Raw genomic sequence first — 20,316 nt, 5'->3', positions numbered from 1 at the left:
TCCAGGACCCAACAGCTGTCCTACATAGCGATAGAACTGATAATACACGAGACACATCCGGCCTTTAACACTACATTAAAGACAGAAAACACAAAATTAGAATACCTGATTATTTAATTAGTTATGGGCAGTGTTCGGTATCTCAGGCCTTTGCAGGGTGCAGGCCAAGTGTGAATAAACAGGTAGGGGAAAAAAAATTTTTAAAAAAAGACGAGCGCCAGGAACTTTTATAAAACAAAAAGGTGCTTTATTACCATTCGTTGCATATGGACAGAACTCGTGGAAACATTAATATTCTGGACATCATCCCCTTGAGCTCACACTGCTACGCTTGTGAGGTACAAAGCTTGAGGGCCCATTGTAGAGGATATTGTGGGGGTCACTTGCAAGTAGAATCCGCTGGATGGGCTGCAATGTCAGCTACTCCGTGAGGACAGTCGCGGTCAGATTGTGTTATGGGCAACTGTTTTAGACTCAAACAAATGGCATCCCTCTCCAACAACTTACAGTCCCAGTTCCACTAACTGGCACCATCTTAAAAAGGCATGTTCCTAATTGAAATACAACAATAGTGACATGGCACGTCTTAATACGTCCTATTGCTAGGACTCCCAGTGAGGACCCCAGTCAGAACGCTGAAGAACCTGAACTTTTAGAACATAAGGGGCGATTATACATACCCTTACATCTACATCGTATCACATAGTGGGGAGGAGAGTAACCAGAGAGCCCACACAGATTGCCTTAAGAGATTATCACCCCTTTATAAAAACTAGTCGTCCTCCAAGTGGGGAAACACCTTTTAAAGTAGATACAAAGTAAAAGCACCATTACAATGATTCCCACCTGAAGCGGCTGGTTCCTATAAAAATGCTAACAGACATTTGTGGTCCATATGTTATCATAAGAGATTCCTTTTGTCCCTTGCCCTTCCTCTCTGCTCCTACCTAACCCACGCGACATCATTTCTCCTGTTACAGAGTTGGAATTTCCAAGCTGTTATAAGTTGGGCGATAAATATTTCACCACAACAATATGACATTTATCAAGAACTATATACAACGCGATAAATATCTTTTTAGCTGTAGAAAAAAAAAAAAAAAGGAAAAAAAACACCACAATACACTAAAAGCATTGAAGTGTTTTGATTACTTTATTGTAAACTGCAATTAATTTTAAAAATATTCAACATAAATGTCAATACATTGTGAAGTATTTTTCTTACAGTTAAATTATCAGGATACTTAAGTTTTAGTAGTTGGGGGATGACAGAGTGCAATAATTCAACCGACAGTCTTATCGGCTGGTCTCACGCCGAAGCCCAATCAAGTGCTAGTAGGATTATGAGCTCATGTACAGCAGGGTCCCGCTTCTCGGCGCTCCGTTATCCGTCGGCACCGAGAAGGGGGCCGCCATCTTGGATTTCCAGTCACGCATGCGCAGACTGCAGGTTGCGCACGCATACCATAGGTTGCGCATGCGCAGAAGTGAAAATCGCCGGATCCGCTTTCCGGCGATTTTCACTATACAGCGGGCCTCTGGAACGGACCCCGCTGTATACCAGGGGCCCTGCTGTATATAACAAAAGCCAAACAGCCCTAGTGCTACATCCAACTTAAGCAGACGTATTTGACTATATAATTTGTCATTTTCTCATAATCAAGGGTAATTTAGGTAAATTCTCTGGCCGATTAGACAAATCGTCTGTCATTTTTTTATAACAGAGGTGTTACTACTGTATTATACTGGTAAATCACGCAACCCTAAGCTAATCTGCTCTTTTCCATCTATCACATGCCCTCTTGATCCTATTCCTCACACCTCATCAGATCCCACTCCTGTCTTACTCCCTACTCTCACCCACATCTGCAATTTCTCCCTGACCTCTGGCACCATCCCCTCTTACATTAAGCATGCAGTGGTCACACGTGTTATCAAAAACAACCTAGACCCTATGTACCTTACTAACTACTGCCCTGTATCTCTCATGCCTTTTGCCTCCAAAATTGCTAGAACGTCTCATGTATGATGAACTTCCTCATTTCCCATGCCCTCCTGGACCCTTTACAATCTGTCTTTCGCACAGCTCACTCAGACACTGTGCTTACTAAAAGTAGCCAATGATCTGCACCAGGGGCGTGCAAACTGGGGGGCGCGGGGTTAACAGAGGCCTTGCACACTTCTACGAAGGCATTTAAATGAAATGCCGGGAAAGCGGCAATGGCCTCTAAACTTAACGTAGCTTGGCTCAGACAGCTTCTGGAGACGCATTGCCATGGCAATGCGGCGTCAAATGCCGCTGCGGGGTGACGACGCCACGACGTCAGAACGCCGGTGCCAAGGTAGGGAGAGGGGGCGAGCCGGCAGGGGGGCGCAGGGAAAAAATTATTGCGCAACCCTGATCTACACAAAGCAAAATACCAAAGTCATTTTTGCCTACTAATCATACTTGATCGCTCTGCTGCTTTTGTTACTGTCAATTACTCTTCTACATATTCAAAACTATCCTGATTCCCATCTTACCTCTCCCTTTGTACATTTCGGTCTCTGTTGCCAACATCTGTCTTCTCTTGATCTGTCTGTTGATGTATTTCAGGGATCTGTTCTGGGACCTCTCTTCTTCGCTCTTAAACACACTCATTTGGTGACCTCATCTTTTGGCCTTCGGTATCATCTATATACAGATCTGTCAACCACTATCCTCACTCCTGCAATCCAGTCTCGGATTGCCTCCTTAAACTTAATATTTCAAACCGATCTCCTGATATTTGACCATAGATCTGGCCTAATATCCCCCTTTTCCATCACAGTAAACTGTACTACCAGTTATACTGTCGCTAAAGGACATTTCCTAGGAGTGGCATTTAACTCTACCCTTCAAATACATGGGATGGCTTTCCCTTCTTCCTTTGCAATTTTGACAAGATCTACCCTTTCCACCGTCAATCTACTGCTAAAACTCTAATGCATGTCCTTACCTGCTCCAGTCTGGATTATTGTAACATACTGCATACTGGCCTCCCTGCCTCAACTTTCTCCCCTGCAATCATTCCAAAATTCGATTGCAAGAATAATTTCACTTTCTCCCAAAACAGTATTTGTTCATCTTTTTAAAATCCCTCTCCTGGCTTCCCATCAAATTTCAGGTTACCTACAAAGTTCTCCTCCTTACCTTTAAGGTTCTCCACTAATCTGCTCCTTCTTACATATCAGATTTATTCTCTCGTTATGCCCCTGCTCATCTCCTGCACTCTACCCATAACAGTCTACCCTTCACCTCTACTGCTGTCACCTTAAAACATGTTTCCCCACTGCCCCTTCCCTGTGGAACTCCCTCACTCAGTATATGCCAAGCACCGTCTCTCCCCACCTTTAAGACAAACCTGTAAACTCACCTCTTAAATTAAAAACTCTCCAATAGCCTGGACATATAGCTACTGTCCCACACACACACACACTCGTACCAACCATTGTGGCCAAGCACTGCCATCTAAAAGCACTTATTCCCTTACCTGCTGCCTAATTCTCCCAACATACCACTTAGATTGTAAGCTCATCAGGGCAGGGATTTCCTCTTATTGTCCGACGTTGCTGCATATTGTTATACTTCCTAGTACTGTATGGTGTCTTTGAAAAGTGCAGAGTACACTGTGGGCGCTATATAAATACATAATAAAGTGTGGTATCAAACAAGTAAAAAATTAAAAGTTATGAAATGCACTGACTTCAAAATACCCAATTAATTCCCTTTCCTAAGGGGTATAGCCCTAGAGCTTGGCTGCATCTTATTGCAGGCATTTAGTCTGTAGGTATACTTTTGTTTGTATGCATGCCCTCATGCAAGCATGAATCAAACATTGCAATAGTTTTTTTGGATTGCTTCATTTGAATTACGTGTGTAGAGTGAGCAAAATCAAGCACCAAATTGTGACAGTACTACAATGCTGGCTGCGTAAACAAATTAGGATTGAAACTGCGGGGCTGGCAAAACATGAAGTGAGAAATGTAACAGCTCCCTCATCTCAAAGCACATATAAGATTTAAATTATTTTACAATCCTTCACCATTATATGGATTAGGTGGTTTCCTGGAGAAGAACAATTGCAGCACTCAAAATAGGCCCCAGATTGTCAAGATACAAAAAGATGGCTGTGTGGCTACCAATAGGCAACTGAATTGTTACAATGCTTTTACGGCAACAGGAGTGAGGCTGACCCTAGTGGCCAGGTTTTATCTCCCGGACAAGAATGTTCGCGAGAATTTGAAACATGAAGTCTCAGTACGCAGAGGGTCTCTGTAGATCCGAGCGCTGCATTTCAGCTCAGGGTGAATTCAAGTTTCAAAGGTGGTAAACAAAATACTGTATATGTCAAACAGGCAACGAGCAGCATAGATTCGGCTTTAAAAATTGCCTTTCACTAGCTGTCCTTAAAACTTGTATTACTTCCATGTCTGACTGATCTGACGGTAATGCCGTAAAACCGTAATTAAAAAATAAACTAAAAAAAAAAAAAAGTCGATAATAGTAACTGTGATAAACATTTTTATCATCAGTATATTGAACAACTCCGTGTCACTTATATTTTTAGGCTTTCCTTTCAGTTCAAAAGCATTAAATAGTTTACATTTACGCTCATCTCATTTTCCCCTTTGATTGAGTAACAGGTCTCTGCACCCCTCTTGCCCACCCTACAACCTATCCCACCACATCTCCTCCACTCCCTCTCTTCAAAACTAAGCCACACCCCAACTCACCTTTTTAACCTCTCACCTCTGGCACATTCCCATCTTCTTTGAAACGTACTCATCACACCCATTATAATGAAACCCTCTCTTGACCCAGCCTCCCTCTCTCTCTTCTCCCCGTTGCCTCCAAGCTACTTGTACTGTAAACAACTGCCTGACTCACCTTCTCTCCTCCAACTGCCTGCTAGACTCTGTGCAATCTGGTTTCCACCCTCTACACTCCATGGAGACCGCACTAACAAAAGTAGCCAATGACCTACTCACAGCCAAGTGTAAAGCTTTGTCCATAGTGAAAGCGAGCGCTACTTGCCTCGCGCAAGCTTTCCTCTCCGGTGATGTGTGGACTATAGGTTTTTGAAAAGCGAGCGCGGTCATGACGTGGGGGGGCGTCAAGGAAGTGTCATGCATGAGAACACGCCTCTAGCAAATAATAAAATGCATAATGCGATGCAATTTACAGAAGACACACACACCTTGTTAAAAAAAAAAAATCATACGTGATGCATTGAAATAATCATTGTACACCACAGAAAAATAAAAAGGAAATTAACAATTAGATACAAGTAACGGACAATACATCAGAAATTTCTCTCCATAAATTATCATTGATATTGCTGCCATGGTATGAATTAAAGGTTCAAGTTTGTAAAACCTCAGAAATCAAATTTTCAATAGTTGTCCATATTCTCACAGTAAGCAAGCACAACTCAACTGACAAAAAGTAATTTGAGTAGTATCATGGCAGAATAGCTTACTAAATTTTCATTGGCTGTTAGCCGCTCACATGAACAGGTCTTGCTGCAATAGTAAACAAGCCTCCTGCTTTTTATATCCTTGTATCTCATGTGCAAGCTCGCGCTCACTATGGCCATGTGCTTTGGAATACACACTTGTTTATAGCGTGAGCTATGTAGCTCGCTCCGTATCTTGCACTATGGACGAGGCCTACAGGTCACTTCTCACTAATTCTCCTGGAACTCTCTGCTGCCTTCAAAACGTTAACACTCCCTTCTCCTGAACACTCCATAACGCAGTCTTATCCTTGTACACGTCCTACCTAAAGGCTCCTTCGGTGTTTCCTTCTCAGGTGTCTCATCTTCACTGCAGCTCACTGTTGGGGTCCCACAATGCACTGTCCTTGGCACTCTGCTGGTCTCACTATACACCTCTACTCTATAACCAATACAATGTTTTGTCTTTCGGTATCAGCCCTATGCTGATGACATCCAAATTTACCTCTCCTGACCTCTTCCCAACTGTCTGTGTGCAATCGCCTGCTGAAAGTTCCACCGTTACCTGAAGCTTATGTCCAAAGCATAATTAAACACTCCCCCCCCCCCCCCTTTCACTGCCACCCCTACAACCAAACTCTCCCTCACTGCAAACACCACAATCTCATCAACTCCTCAAGCATGTGTCAGGGGGTTTATCTTTGACTGCTCTCCCTCATTCCATATATTCAGTCCCTCATGACGTCCTGCCATCTCCACCTCCAAAATATTGCCAAGTTACACCCTTTTCTGACTCATGATGCAACAAAAATCCTAATTCACTCGAATCTTGTTCCGACTGGACTACTGCAACCTCCTAGTTGACATTCTCCTTGTCCACCTGTCCCAACTCCAACTAATCCAAAACACTGCTGCCAGACTAATCTACCTGACTCCCTGCCCTACTTCTGCTGCTCCTTTACCCTGGCTTCCCATATCCTCTAGAATACAAATTGAAAACCCTAGCTCTGACTTACAAAGCTCTCAAGGACACTCCCTACCTTACATCTCAGCACTCATCAAAATATATCCCTAAATGCCCTCTACGTTCTGCCTTTCAACCTGACCCATCACCTACTCACTCCCTCCTACAAGACTCTCCCCTCTCTCTGGAAGTCCCTATAAATGCACCATCAGACTCTCCCCCAGTTTTTCGACACTTAAAAACCTCCCTAAAAAAAACCACACCTTTTCAATTAAGCCTACCTGGCATACATCCAACATCCCAACATCCCACCCCCCCCCCCCCCCCCCCTCCAACCCCATTGGGAACGGCTGTGGGGCTGGACCAATAGAAACGCTATGCAACACCCTCACATCTTAACGGCATCATCTGTCAGGCTAGACTACACCTTGAGGTATACTCCATCCCACAATAAGCAGCCACTTTGCCCTTCTTTAAAAAAAAAAAAAAGAAAAAGAAAAAAACAAACAAAGTCCCTCACGTCCTCTAGCTTGTAAGTGCTCACAAGCAGGGATCTCTAACTCTTTATGCAGCTTTGTCCTTTTTGCATATAACCATTTCTGTAATGATCAATTCTCTATATCCCCATTGCACCGCGCTGTAGCTTTACAAAACTATAAATATAAATAAAGGCGCAGAAGCCCATTTCTTACTTCAACATAAAACATGACCCAATATTAGGCTTATTTGTATATTTCTTGTACAAAAATTACAGAACATGGCAACCCAAAATAACCTTCCCAACTCTGCACTACAATCTTATAGTGCAGCATATCTATACATAGTTGATAGTACTATGTAGTAGATGAGACTGACGAGAGAGACGTCCATCAAGTTCAACCTATGCTAAATTTAGACAGCTACTTATCCTATATTTATAGGTTTTGGAATTTTAGCTATTAACCTCAGGTAATTACATCAGGATGAAAATGTAAAGATGTCTAAAAACAGAATTCAACATGGCGTGCTAGAGAGACATCTATATGTGCATGCTGTTGACAAATATTTTTAGGGGGTTTTTTTTTCCATTTACTTTCTTACATTTACTCCATATCAGGAATCTAACCATTACAACAAAAGCCCAAGCAAATAACAGTAGCCCTAAACAAGAACCCCAGCACTACCCCAAGACAAAACCCTAACATAGATAAAAAGCTAACGCTACATGGCAGCCAAGCCTAGCTTCAACTTAAAGGGAGGGACAAATCACAAGGAAATAAGTAAAACACATTTTTCTTGGTTTGTTTTTTTAAAGCAGCTCATTGTACCTTCTCTTATGCTCCCACTAACACAGTGACATCTTGGTTTTTGGTGAACCCCTTTCTTCCCCTCCCCCCGCAAGCACCCCGAGCAGGAAGAAAGCACCTCTAATAAAGCCTGTGGCTTACTTTGATTATTGTATCCAATCTTGGGGTTTGATGCCCCTACTGAATACAAAGTGTTTCCAAAATAACCCCCACAAAAGATTTTAGTCTTTAGTTCTGCTGCATCCCAGAGGGGCAACCAGCAGACAGGACCTACATTCAAAAGCATTAATGGGGTCATGAACATACTTAACTTTACTCTTCCCACACTGTCAGCAACATCATCAATACTACTGCAGAATGTATATAAAGCACTAATTTTTGCACACACATTGCTGCAAAGTAATTTGTAAGAACAAAAAAAAAAAAGACCAAGTTAATACTGCAGCCTTAATACATTATTCAAAAGGTTGAGTAGCAGCACTGCCTTGTGAAACCAGACTCAGGAAACAGAAGAAGATATCACTTCTTGTGCAGGGCATATTATTGGACTGGATCCAAATTCTCAAGTAAAAAGTACCACCTTACCCAACACCTAAGGATCTCACTCGGATAAAATGGTGCAACAATGAACAGACAATTTAAGGGTACCCAACTGCTATATTTAAAATAAAATTAAAAATATAAAAATAAATAATAAAAAAAACTTGCTCTAGTGTGAAAGCCACAGTTTTGTTATACACAAGAGCCAAATGTCACTTCAATTATTAAAAAAATTACACGGAAAAGGTCTGTGGCTAGTGAAACATGTTCCATTCTGTAAATTCTTCCAAGCAAACAATGAACCAGTCATACAGGGTCACCCAAACTGACAGGAAGTACCACTTTACAAGTTCTTACATTTAATCACCTGCAATTTGGACTTTGTTCATGGGAATATATATTTTTTTGGTCCCTGCATTCTCAGTTATGGATCTGCACGTTTAACCACCTCCATAAATTGACAGAAGATACAGATGATTAAAAGTGTTTCCTGTTGAGAATTAACAGGATATTAGTACAGTACTCTGAAACCTCACCATAGCAAACCTGGTAGAGATCTGTATGGTACAAGCATTTGCATTTAAGCATAGGCAAGGTAAATTATCCCATTACCAACCTATTATCCAATTATAGACCTTGTCTTGAAAAAGAAAACCAAAAGTGTGTGCCAGAGTGGGATTTTATAAACCCAACATATACTGAAATTGCATTATTGCCAAGCTCAGGGTGCTCAGTTCATATTCAATGCCGCCCGTATTCCTTTTAGGTGGAGGACAGGAAAACTGTTCCCCAACCACAAAACCATACAGGAAATGTCTCCCCTCTTGTAGTGCACATAATGACCTTTTCATGAAAGCTGTTGAAAGCAGGTACCCTTCATCAGGTCTAATATTGAGATGTGTGTTCTTAACCAGAAGAACAAAGAATTAGTAATCCTCTTGTCAGCTATTCCCCCCCATGAACAAGCTAGATTAAACCAGTTAGAGGGCCAGGCTCATCTGGTACTGAAAGGGCCAACACAATGATGGAAAATTTACCGCCCAAGGGATGTTTTCAACCCTCTATGGCTCAACCTGCCTCCCCACTTCGAACGAAACAAGGTCACTTAGCAGCCAAGCAGAGTAAATATATTACGGATTATAATGCTGTTTCTTTTGCACTGAAAGGCGTTACCCCACGGTTTTAGATTACGATTCAAACTGTGGGAAAGGCAATTGTAGCCATTGTCTATATTTGAGGTTGCCCACACAAATCCATGCTGGTTTTAAATACAAATATGTTCACTGCGCGCACAGAAATATATGCGCTATCCCTTTACTAAGTACACTGAAGCAGATAATACTTGCACAACATTTTAGAGGGGTAAGCTCAGTGTCACTGTCCATCATGACCAATAGAAATAATGCTGTGCATCACAGATTTAGTTTTCTCCCCCAAAACACTTTTGTATCCAATCAGCACTGAAAAGGTGTTAAAGAAAAAACATAGAAATCACCACGTGACATGCCCATCCACTTCCTGGTTCGACCTTTATAATGTTAAAGAAGAGACATGGCACGAGCCAATAAGCTACCCTCTGAGGTTTACAACACCATAAACCCTTCTGGTGTTAGAGACAGGAAACACGAGAGCACATTTTGCAACTGGTGTTAAAACCAGTTTACTACAGTACAGAACAAAAAGAGAAAAAAAAAACATGTATGTAGCAGAGTACCGCTCCTTACCTTCAGTGAGGGGAACTGCTAGTTTGTGCTGCTGGAGCTCCGACCTGCAATGGAGTGCGGGGGCAGCCATCTTAAGTATCACGCATGCACAGAATGGCAGGCGCACAAGCGCAGAGAAAGAAGTACAGCGGCCATCTTAGATGGCTCCGCAAGGCACCACGCGGGACTACAAATCCCAAGATCCTCTGGGAGGTAAACACCACATGGGGAGTCCCAGTCAATAGGGCTCGAGTTACAGCAGAGAACAGGATATCCTTGGCGTGCAGGGAACTTTGCGCTTCAGTCTGACGGAGGCAGGAAACGGAGCAGGTAGTGTCCAAGGAGCAGTGCTTCCCTGGACTAGGCCTAGACTTGCCCCTTCGGCCCCAGCTAGGCCCTAAGTCACCTCAGTTAAGTATTGTAGGGAATGCCCCAGGTAGGGATGCTCTCCTCTATTGCTATTAGTGCTGTTGCATCGGTGACCGGATGGCCATGCGGTGCCCTTTGGTGTGGGACCAGGCCACCGGCCACATAGACAATTATGCGAGCCACTCCTGTTGAAGCTCACCCACTAGGCGGATCAGGACCCTAAGGCGTGAGGGGATTGGTGTCAGAGGCCCCGCTGCGTGGGACCAGACTGATACTATGCCATCAGCTGTACCTGGGTACAGGAGTGCCCAGGAAGGTATAATTGCACCAACGGTTCACAGGGGTAGCGCTACCTCATAATGGGTGGGACTGACATTGGGAAGGACACCAGGGTTATTGGTGCCACCTTACCCTCTGTACTTTGGGGGAAGTACCAAGTGTTGGGCTATTGGGTGTACCCTGTGGGTTACCATTGTTGTTATAGCGTGTGTGTCAGTAAACATTAGTTATATACCTGTGTGTGTATTCTTCGTTACTGTGATTGGTTCCTGTGAGGGGTTATCCTGCCAACGCTGGAATCCCTCATGAGTGGAGGCGCTGTGCTGATGACTCACCCCAGGCTCCCAGCGGCGGAGGCTTTGGCCTCCTGTGAGCAAACAGGTATAGCAGCACACAGTTTCCCTTAGTCATGGGGAAAGGGGGCTACACTTATATAGGGCGCTCCCATAACCACAAAACAATATAGTGTTGTATGTCTAAAATACGAAGATGAAACCTAGTGAAATATGGTCTATTACACTCACATGTCCTATCTGGGGCCTGAAACACATTTACAACATATCACTTCTCCACAAAACTGAACGTACACATAAGATTCCTTGCTTTTATTCAATTAAACTTGTTTTGGGGTTTTTCCCTGTGACCCTAAATAAAATTCGTTTTAAAAATGGCACAAGACAATAACTGCACTGCTCGTGTTCCCTGTACAAATGAGCTGTTCACACCACTTGCAAAGAGAAAGATATCAGTGCACCTGCTGATCCAACCACTACTCAACCCTGAGGCAGGAACTCTGCAACACCAAAGGGGGAAGGGGAAAAAATAAAGTAAATGCAAGATGTGTTACACCTGATCCCTCCCCAGTGCACAAGAAATAATAATCATCTCAAAACACCAGATGTCTCATTGCCCAAGTGTATACGGAGAAATAAAGGCATTACAATAGAAAAAAACCCAAAGGGAAAATGTGAATACAACATATACATGTGACAAAAAGGGGCAGATGGCATGGCCTGCTTGACCGGGGTAATAGCCCTTCCATGGGTACCAGGAAGCCAGGCAGTGGGAAACGGATCAGAATTGCACGCATGGGGTTTTTAGAAGGGGTAAGAGAGAGAAGTGCAAACTGGTGGTAGAGAGCGGAGGTATGAGTGGGCAGGGCAAGTAAGGGATAGGGTATGAATGAGGAGAGTGAGCAGGTAGTGGGCTATGAGTGAGCAGGTAGTGGGCTATGAGTGAGCAGGTAGTGGGCTATGAGTGAGCAGGTTGTGGGCTATGAGTGAGCAGGTAGTGGGCTATGAGTGAGCAGGTAGTGGGCTATGAGTGAGCTGGTAGTGGGCTATGAGTGAGCTGGTAGTGGGCTATGAGTGAGCTATGAGTGAGCAGGGCCAGTAAGGGATATGGTATGAATGAGGAGAGTGAGCAGGTTGCCGGGTCTGGGTGGGGTATGAATAAGGGATAGGGTATGAATGAGGAGAGTGAGCAGGTGGCGGGGTATGGGTGAGCAGGTGGCGGGGTATGGGTGAGCAGGTGGCGGGGTATGGGTGAGCAGGTGGCGGGGTATGGGTGAGCAGGTGGCGGGGTATGGGTGAGCAGGTGGCGGGGTATGGGTGAGCAGGTGGCGGGGTATGGGTGAGCAGGAGGTACAGGGCACTCACCAAGTTAAACACGGTATCCACGAGGTCCCTGGTGCTCACTTCCCCGACCTCCACCAGCCCGCTCAGCACCGCGAACTTCATGCGGATCCCCCTTATGGGTACCCCGGGGCCTAACCCCAGGGCTCCCCCAGGCTCGGGGCCCTGCCCGCTCCTCTCTTCACCTGTTGTCGGCACCTGCCGCTCCTGACCAGCCATGGCTAGGGACGGACACAGGGCCCGCGGCGCCCCCGGCGGCCGGGGAAGGTGGAGAGGAGCCGAGGCCCCGCAATCGGAAACACGTAGACTTCTGTACGGGATTGGGGGGGGGAGAAAGCTGGACCGGACTCGACGGTATCAGCGCTGGAATCCCCCTCCTGTCAAGTGCGCCGGGATCAGCCAGACCTCCGCTCACTGCGTCCTAGGAAGTGGCAGCATGGCCCCTCCCACTCTCGGCAGCCATTGGTCGGTGGGGAGAGTTACCCAGCACGCCATTGGCTGCCTGCCGTGTGTGACAGCAAGTGCTGCTTTTCCATTGGTCCCTTCCGCGGCTGCTACATCCCAATTGGTCACCGCCGAGCGCCTTTCCAGTGTTCGGGCTGGTTCCCTCTTCCTCCTCCCCGCAGGTAGGTGCTTTGCGGTGACGTAATGAGGGTAGGGCCGGTTAGGGCTCGAGCCGGTGAGACACCTGGCTTGTCCCGAGCCAATCTCCCTCGCGCGGGGTGGGCGGAGCAACGTCTTGTCAGACGTTAAATCATGGTGTGAGGTTTATCAAACGTGACAAACCTGAATACAATTCAATATACTTATTATGAACTATCATATTTTAGATTACACAATTATGTACATGTAAGTAAAACAGGACCCATGTTAGGTAACACGGACATAATATTATTGTTTACAATGTATTCATTTTTTTTAATCATGTGTACATTGTTATGTGAGTGTACATGGCACTATTCGTAGCACTTTACAGGCTCAATGAAAGGACCTGTGAGTCTCACTGATTTGGAGGCGGTATTACTGATTTGTAAAACCTATTGGGGGAATTATTGCACAGAAACTCTTATTGACCCTAATGGGTGTTTCTGTGCGGTTGGCACTATCGCAGTTTAATAAATAACCCCCGTAGACTTTAGTTCGAGTCTCACTGATAGGGGTTGTTCTATAAGTACACTTGTGTTATTCAGATCCCTGTGCGGTGTTCCATTTGTCTGTCATAACGGGGAGTAGGACTTGGGGCCCCCACCTTAGCATATAGACGTCAGTCTAAGGCTGGGGCCATGGTACTGCAGACCGTGCGGAGGCGTCCGCACGCGCTGAGCGAACAGACTGCCTTAAGACAGTGTTCTCGTCCATGCGGCGTGCGGAAGCAGGAGGGGGCGCGCGTTGCGTGAGAAATCAGTTAAACTGATTTCTCAGCGCAACAGACAGGTCACGTGACCAGCTCAGTGACATCACTGGCACGTCCCTAGACACACCCACGGATGGCGTGCATACCATGGCCAAAAATTGCACCGCTTCAAGCGCGTGACGTCATGGCCACGCACGCCTACGCACGGGCGAAGGTACTATTGACCTGGCGTAAGGAAAATAACGAGGGGTTACATATAGTTACATAGTAGATGAGGTTGAAAAAAGACGTAAGTCCATCAAGTTCAACCTATGCTAAATTTAGACAACAGATACTTTATCCTATATCTAGACTTACTTATTGATCTAGAGGAAGGCAAACAAAAAACCCCAGTGACATATCATCCAATGATATCTCATAAGGGGAAAAATAAATTCCTTCCCGACTCACGGAATTGGCAATCGGATTAATCCCTGGATCAGCATCCTTCTCATGTATACTTATTTGGTATATTCCTGTATACCTTTCCTTTCTATAAAGATGTCCAACCTTTTTTTGAACAAATCTATTGTATCTGCCATCACAGTCTCCATGGGTAATGAATTCCACATTTTAACTGCCCTTACTGTAAAGAACCCTTTCCATTGTTGCTGGTGAATATATATATACCCTCTCTGTGTGTATATATATAAGAGAGATCCAGATACTTGCTGGTCTGTTAAAGAGCAACCGGATAACAGACAGTCACAAGCCTTTTTCCTGCAACTTGAGTATCCTTCACATCCTCACAAATGTTTAACCCTTAACAGGCCTGTATATATATATATAGATATATATATAGATATATATATATCTATATATCTATATATATATATACAGGCCTGTTAAGGGTTAAACATTTGTGAGGATGTGAAGGATACTCAAGTTGCAGGAAAAAGGCTTATGACTGTCTGTTATCCGGTTGCTCTTTAACAGACCAGCAAGTATCTGGATCTCTCTTATTGTGGACTCTTCTCATAACACTCTTTGTGTGTAGGAGATGTGTTGCTGCAGCTGTCTCTCACTTTCTCTCTCCTTTGCTAGCAGTTTCCTATAAGCCTCTTCTTTCACCATCTGGGCGTGTCAGGCTGTCTCTTAAGCCCCTCTCACTGTCAACTGGGCTGTCTCTCTGTGTGCTTCAGACTGTCACTACCTTCTCTGTGTCTGGTCTTAGGCCGCGCCTATAGTGCCAGCGACCGTAACGCTGATGTCACGCTGCAGCCGCTGGAAAAATCAAATTGAAGTGACTTCCAGCGATTGCGACCAAGCCGTTGCGCCGTTGCGCCGTTGCATCGCTCCTACTATAAGCACACGCGTGGCATCAATACATTTTTTTTGACGCGACATCGCTGTCGCTGACACTATAAGCACGGCCTACGACTGGCAGTTGGACTCCCCCTATCTCTCAAACTGATAGTTTGTTTCAACATTCTATCCCGGTTTATTGTTATCCAATCACATATCTCCTGTCATGTTGCCAGGCAGATCAGGGACAGTGTCTCTTAGGCTAAGGCCCCGCTCCCAGAGTCAGCGCACCCGCACTGCGGGAGGTGGGCGGGACTGGGAGGTTTGAGCGGGAGGGGGGGCGTGGCTTGAGCGGAGGGACCCGCTACTCTCCCCCCCCCTCCCTCCACGGCTCGGGTAAGTAAAGCAACACACACACACACAGACAGACAGACAGAGGCAGGCACTCACGCACTCAGGCACACACATACACACACACACACCCACACACACACACACAGAGAGAGGCAGGCACTCAGGCACACACATACACTGTGACGATGGAGGGGATTTGGCCCGGGATTAAAGAGGTTGCACCCCATTTGGCCACCCCTGACCGCACCAGGGAGGCAAGGGGTTAACTGGGCTGAGGTCCAGAAATGTGATGTAACCCTTGTTATGACATGTAAATGTATTTTCCCCTGTTCCATTGTAATGTCTGGTTACCCAGTGTTTGCATCACACACACACTAGAATCCATCCGGTAGCACAAGGGTTAATAGTTCTTTCATGATTATAGCTCTTTGTGTCATTTTCCCGCCTTTTCAGGCACCATTTTGCAGGTCCCCATTTGACGCCATTAGGGCGCAATGCATTTCAATAGGAATTTGTGCTGTTTTAGTCCTGTTTCCTGTAGTGACCAGCAGGTGGCGTCCGAGAGGGAGAGCGGCGGTTTCCCATTGAAAGTCAATGGGCTCATTGACTTCAATGGAGATGCCTCGAGGTAACCTAGTTGGCTGCCGTCCAGACCGCAAACCGCAAAGCGGATACAATGTCCTTCAAAAGAGCTAAAATCACTGGGTCAAGTTCAACGTCAATTAGCAGGGGAATAAACAGTTCTAGGGCACCTAGGGATAAAATTCTTTTTGCCCCTAGTTCCTAGGCTTCCCCCCACTCGACCACAACCGGGTCCCCGAATCCTGGACCCCCGATAAGGGTCGAACCAGATAGAGCGGGTCGCGCCATAGGCTTTGCCGGCGGCGGCAGAAACAGCTCAGAAAAATGACTAAGTGAGAAATGCTGAATTTTAGGAGTCCATAGCTCCGGTTCTGGAATGCCCAGAGGGATGGGATTTGGGTGACATGTAGCCAAGATTCCGGCTTTAATGCATGCCCATTTCCAGCCCCCTCAGACCCACCAGACGGAGTATGGACCCCCTTGAAGTTCGGGACTTTTCCCATAGACTTCAATGGCAGAAAAACCCCATTGACTTCAATGGCGGCGATTTACCATTGAAAGTCTATAGCGGAGCTGCCCGTTGTTTTCAATGGGGATTTAGTGAAAAGCTGAGATTTCTTTTTCAATGGAGATTTTTGTATTAAAATGATTTAATGTGCATTTGTGTAACTCCGGTTTCTTAGATCCTAGCAAGTCGCTTTTTGGACCATATGGTGTCCCAGTTCTGGCAAGGAGAACTGGAAAGTTTGGACCTGCTAGATCCAACAGAACCGGATATTTTAATACGTTTATGTTTTATGCTTAACAGTGTATCTTAAGGTATGGATAAAGTCCAGAGGAAATTCTTTTGGGCCATAGGGTAAGCAGATGGCTCTGGAGATGACTCAATGTCTAGGAGTTAAGTGTTCTTCAAAGGGATTTGTCACCCTCACTGTTTATCCGAAGCTCAAACCAGGGCAGGTCTTAAGTGTTCCAGTTAACACCTTCCAACAAAGGTTTTCCTGCCATAAAGCCAAATGGGTAGGATATGGCTGGCATTCCATTTACATATGTGGGGCTACAGAAATGAGACCCCCAGAGTTCTACTGCGCATGTGCCAACTAGCAGGGGGGCATGGGTCAGAATGCTTTCCCACGTTAGTGAGTGGCTGGAGGTAATTGAAAACCAATCCCCTGTGCTTAAGGTTAAGAATAGAAGGAGAAAGGTTTATAAACTGCTGTCCACCCATATATCTTTTGTCTTCGTTTGCTGATATGGTTACCTGATACCACCTGAATGGTTTCCTGATTGCTGAGAGAAACGCTATGCACTGTCTTCCTGCCCGAGGTCTTTTCATGCTTTTGGGTGTCTTTATGACTATGAAGAGTGCTGTATGAACTGCCAGTCCAGCTGTGACTGCTTCATCATTTCCCTTTTACGTAAGTGTCTATATTTTGCCTGTTATTTGTACATATTTGCTGTGTTCACCTTTATCAAGGAATAAATTATATTTATCATATCTTAAGTCTCGTCCCAGTTCAAACCCAGGTATATATATTTATATATAGTTTTGGTGTAAATTACAGCCTGTCGCAAGCTCTCGTGACATACACACACACAGACAGGCACGCACGCACTCAGACACACACACAGACAGGCACTCACGCTGCTTTCACTCCACACTCCTCCCCGCTCCCCGAAGCCTCTCCTCCTCCCGAAGCCTCCCCTCCCCATTGGCTCACAGCCACACCACGTGACGCGTCAACGCTAGGGAACACCATTCTCTTGTATCCCATAGCGGCTGACGCGCCACAGCGTGTAGTAAGCTATGCAGCCAGGGGGGACCGGGACCGGCTCCGCAGGATTCCCCTGCTGGTGGGGAACTCGCGTGTGGCCGCCCACGCCACCGAGCGCAGCGGGACCGAGGCCTTAGGCTGTGGACCCGCTGCCGCTGAGGTCGCTCATGCTTGAGAGCGGTGACGTCACCAGCTCTCCAAGCATGAGCGATCGAGTGTTCCAAATATTTTTCTAGAGCAGGAGGGGGCGTGGCTATTATGGGAGGGGCATGGCTATTATGGGAGGGGCGTGTCATTGGCTGTATAGGGTGTGTGTGTGTCTCTCTCTGTGTGTCTCTCTGTGTCTGTCTCCCTTTTCTCTCCCCCCCCCTTCCCTTCTCTCTCCCCACCACCTTCCCTCCTCTCTCCCCCCCTTCCATCCTCTCCCCCACTTCCATCCTCTCTCCCCCCTTCCCTCCTCTCTCCCCCCATTGCTCTCTCTCTCCCCATTACTCTCTCTCCCGCCCCCCTGCTCTCCTGCCCCCCCTCCCCACCCCCACTGCGCCCTCTCTCTCCTGGGGCCCCCTCCATCTCCCGACCCCACTCTCTCCCGACCCCCCTCTCTCCCCCCCTTCCCTCCTCTCCGCCATCTCCCCCCCCCTTCCCTCCTCTCTCCCCCCTGCTCTCTCCCCACCTTCCCTGCTCTCTCCCCCCTTCCCTCCTCTCTCCCCCCTTCCCTCCTCTCTCCCCCCCTCCCCTCCTCTCTCCCCCCGCCCTCTCCTCCCCCACTCTCCCTTCAATCTTCTCTCCCCCTCTTCTCTCCCCACTTCCCTTCTATCCCCCCCTTCCCTCCTCTCCCCCCCTTCCCTCCTCTCTCCCCCTTCCCTCCTCTCTCCCCCTTCCCTCCTCTCTCCCGCTTTCCTCCTCTCTCTCCCCGCTCTCCCCCTTCCCTTCTCTCTCTCCCCCCCATTGCTCTCTCCCGCACCATTGCTCTCTCCATCCCCCATTGCTCTCTCTCTCTCCACCACCCATTGCTCTCTCTCTCTCCACCACCCATTGCTCTCTCTCTCTCTCCCCCCCATTGCTTTCTCTCCCCCCATTGCTCTCTCTCTCCCCCCCATTGCTCTCGCTCCCCCCATTGCTTTCTCTCTCCCCCCCATTGCTCTCTCTCCCGTCCCCCCTGCACACTCTCTCTCCTGCCCACCTCTGCGCTCTCTCTCCCACACACCCCTGCGCTCTCTCTCTTTCTGCCGCCCACCCCTGCGCACTCTCCTGCCCCCCTCACTCCGTTTTCCCCCTCTCACTCCGTTTGCCCCCCTCTCACTCCGTACGCCCCCCCTCACTCCGCTTGCCTCCCTCTCACTCCGCTTGCCCCCTCTCACTCCGCTTGCCCCCTCTCACTCCGCTTGACCCCTCTCACTCCGTTTGCCCCCTCTCACTCCGTTTTCCCCCTCTCACTCTGTTTTCCCCCTCTCACTCCGTTTGCCCCCTCTCACTCCGTTTGCCAGCTCTCACTCTGTTTGCCCCCTCACTCCGTTTGCCCCGCCCCCTCTCACTTCGTTTGCCCCGCCCCCTCTCACTTCGTTTGCCCCGCCCCCTCTCACTTCGTTTGCCCCCCTCTCACTCCGTTTGCCCCCTCTCACTCCGTTTGCCCCCTCTCACTCCGTTTGCCCCCTCTCACTCCGTTTGCCCCCCTCTCACTCCGTTTGCCCCCTCTCACTCCGTTTGCCCCCTCTCACTTCGTTTGGCCCCCTCTCACTCCGTTTGCCCCCCTCTCACTCCGTTTGCCCCCTCTCCCTCCGTTTGCCCCCCTCTCACTCCGTTTGCCCCCTCTTACTCCGTTTGCCCCCCCCTCTCACTTCGTTTGCCCCCCCCCCCCTTCCACTTCTGTCCGCTAAATACCATGTGTGTGTTTGGTGTGTGACAGGACATTAGAACACGCCCTCTCTCTTCCCATTGGTCAGAGCAGGTTCATGTGACCCTGCTTTGAGCTCGAATGTATATCTCTCGTCTCCCCAAGCACAAAGCTTGGGTGAGCGCTCGCGCACAGCGTGAGGGTGAACGGGAGGATTCCCATTCACAGAGGTAAGCGCGCTAAGCGCCAAGCGCATAGCACGGTCAGCGCCAGCGGGGACTCAGCCTTATTCCTTATCGCACCATGTGATAGGTGAAGCCGATTAATTCTGTATTGTACACAGTATACATATATTTGTAGCAGGGGCTACATTTGTATTTACATTTGTAAATTTGTAAATAGTATTTACAAGTATTTGTAAATACATTTGTATTTACAGTATATTGATCCAGAGGAAGGCAAACCAAAAATCCAAGTGAAACATTATCTACTTATGTCTCATAAGGGGAAAAATAAATTCCTTAACGACTCCAGTAATGGAAATAAGATTTCTCACTGGATCAACATCTTTCCCATATTTACTTATTTGCCATATCCCTGTATATCTTTTCTATGTAAAAAGATGTCTAACCTTTTCTTAAAGATATCTATTGTATCTGCCATCACAGTCTCCATGTATCATCATCAATTCCAAATGTTAACTGCCTTACTCTAAAGAATCCTTTCCTTTGTTGCTGGTGAAAACTCATTTAATCTGATCTTAAGGAATTATCCCTTGTCACTTGTACTGTCCTTGGGATGAATAGTGGCACAGTACAATAAAGGTTAAGCCAGGTTTCTGCCCCTACTAGTCAAGATGGAAACCCAGCCAAAGGGTTAAC

At 46.8% G+C, this 20,316-nt stretch overlaps 1 protein-coding gene across 1 annotated transcript in view; it reads right to left on the bottom strand.

Annotated features, from left to right (window-relative positions):
• LRBA (LPS responsive beige-like anchor protein) overlaps positions 1–12,700 on the bottom strand; it is a 608,431-nt gene extending 595,731 nt beyond the window's left edge. The window contains exon 1 of the mRNA XM_075613691.1: positions 12,277–12,700. Within this exon, the coding sequence (XP_075469806.1) occupies positions 12,277–12,471 (195 nt within the window). The 5' untranslated portion in view covers positions 12,472–12,700. The remainder of the gene's footprint in view (positions 1–12,276) is intronic.
• Between the last annotated feature and the right edge of the window lie 7,616 nt (positions 12,701–20,316).

The sequence above is a fragment of the Ascaphus truei genome, chromosome 1, assembly GCF_040206685.1.
Source record: "Ascaphus truei isolate aAscTru1 chromosome 1, aAscTru1.hap1, whole genome shotgun sequence".
In the NCBI taxonomy this organism is placed as follows: Eukaryota; Metazoa; Chordata; class Amphibia; order Anura; family Ascaphidae; genus Ascaphus; species Ascaphus truei.
The sequence above is the reverse complement of the archived record's forward strand: the minus strand, read 5'-3'. Positions and strand labels throughout refer to the sequence as shown.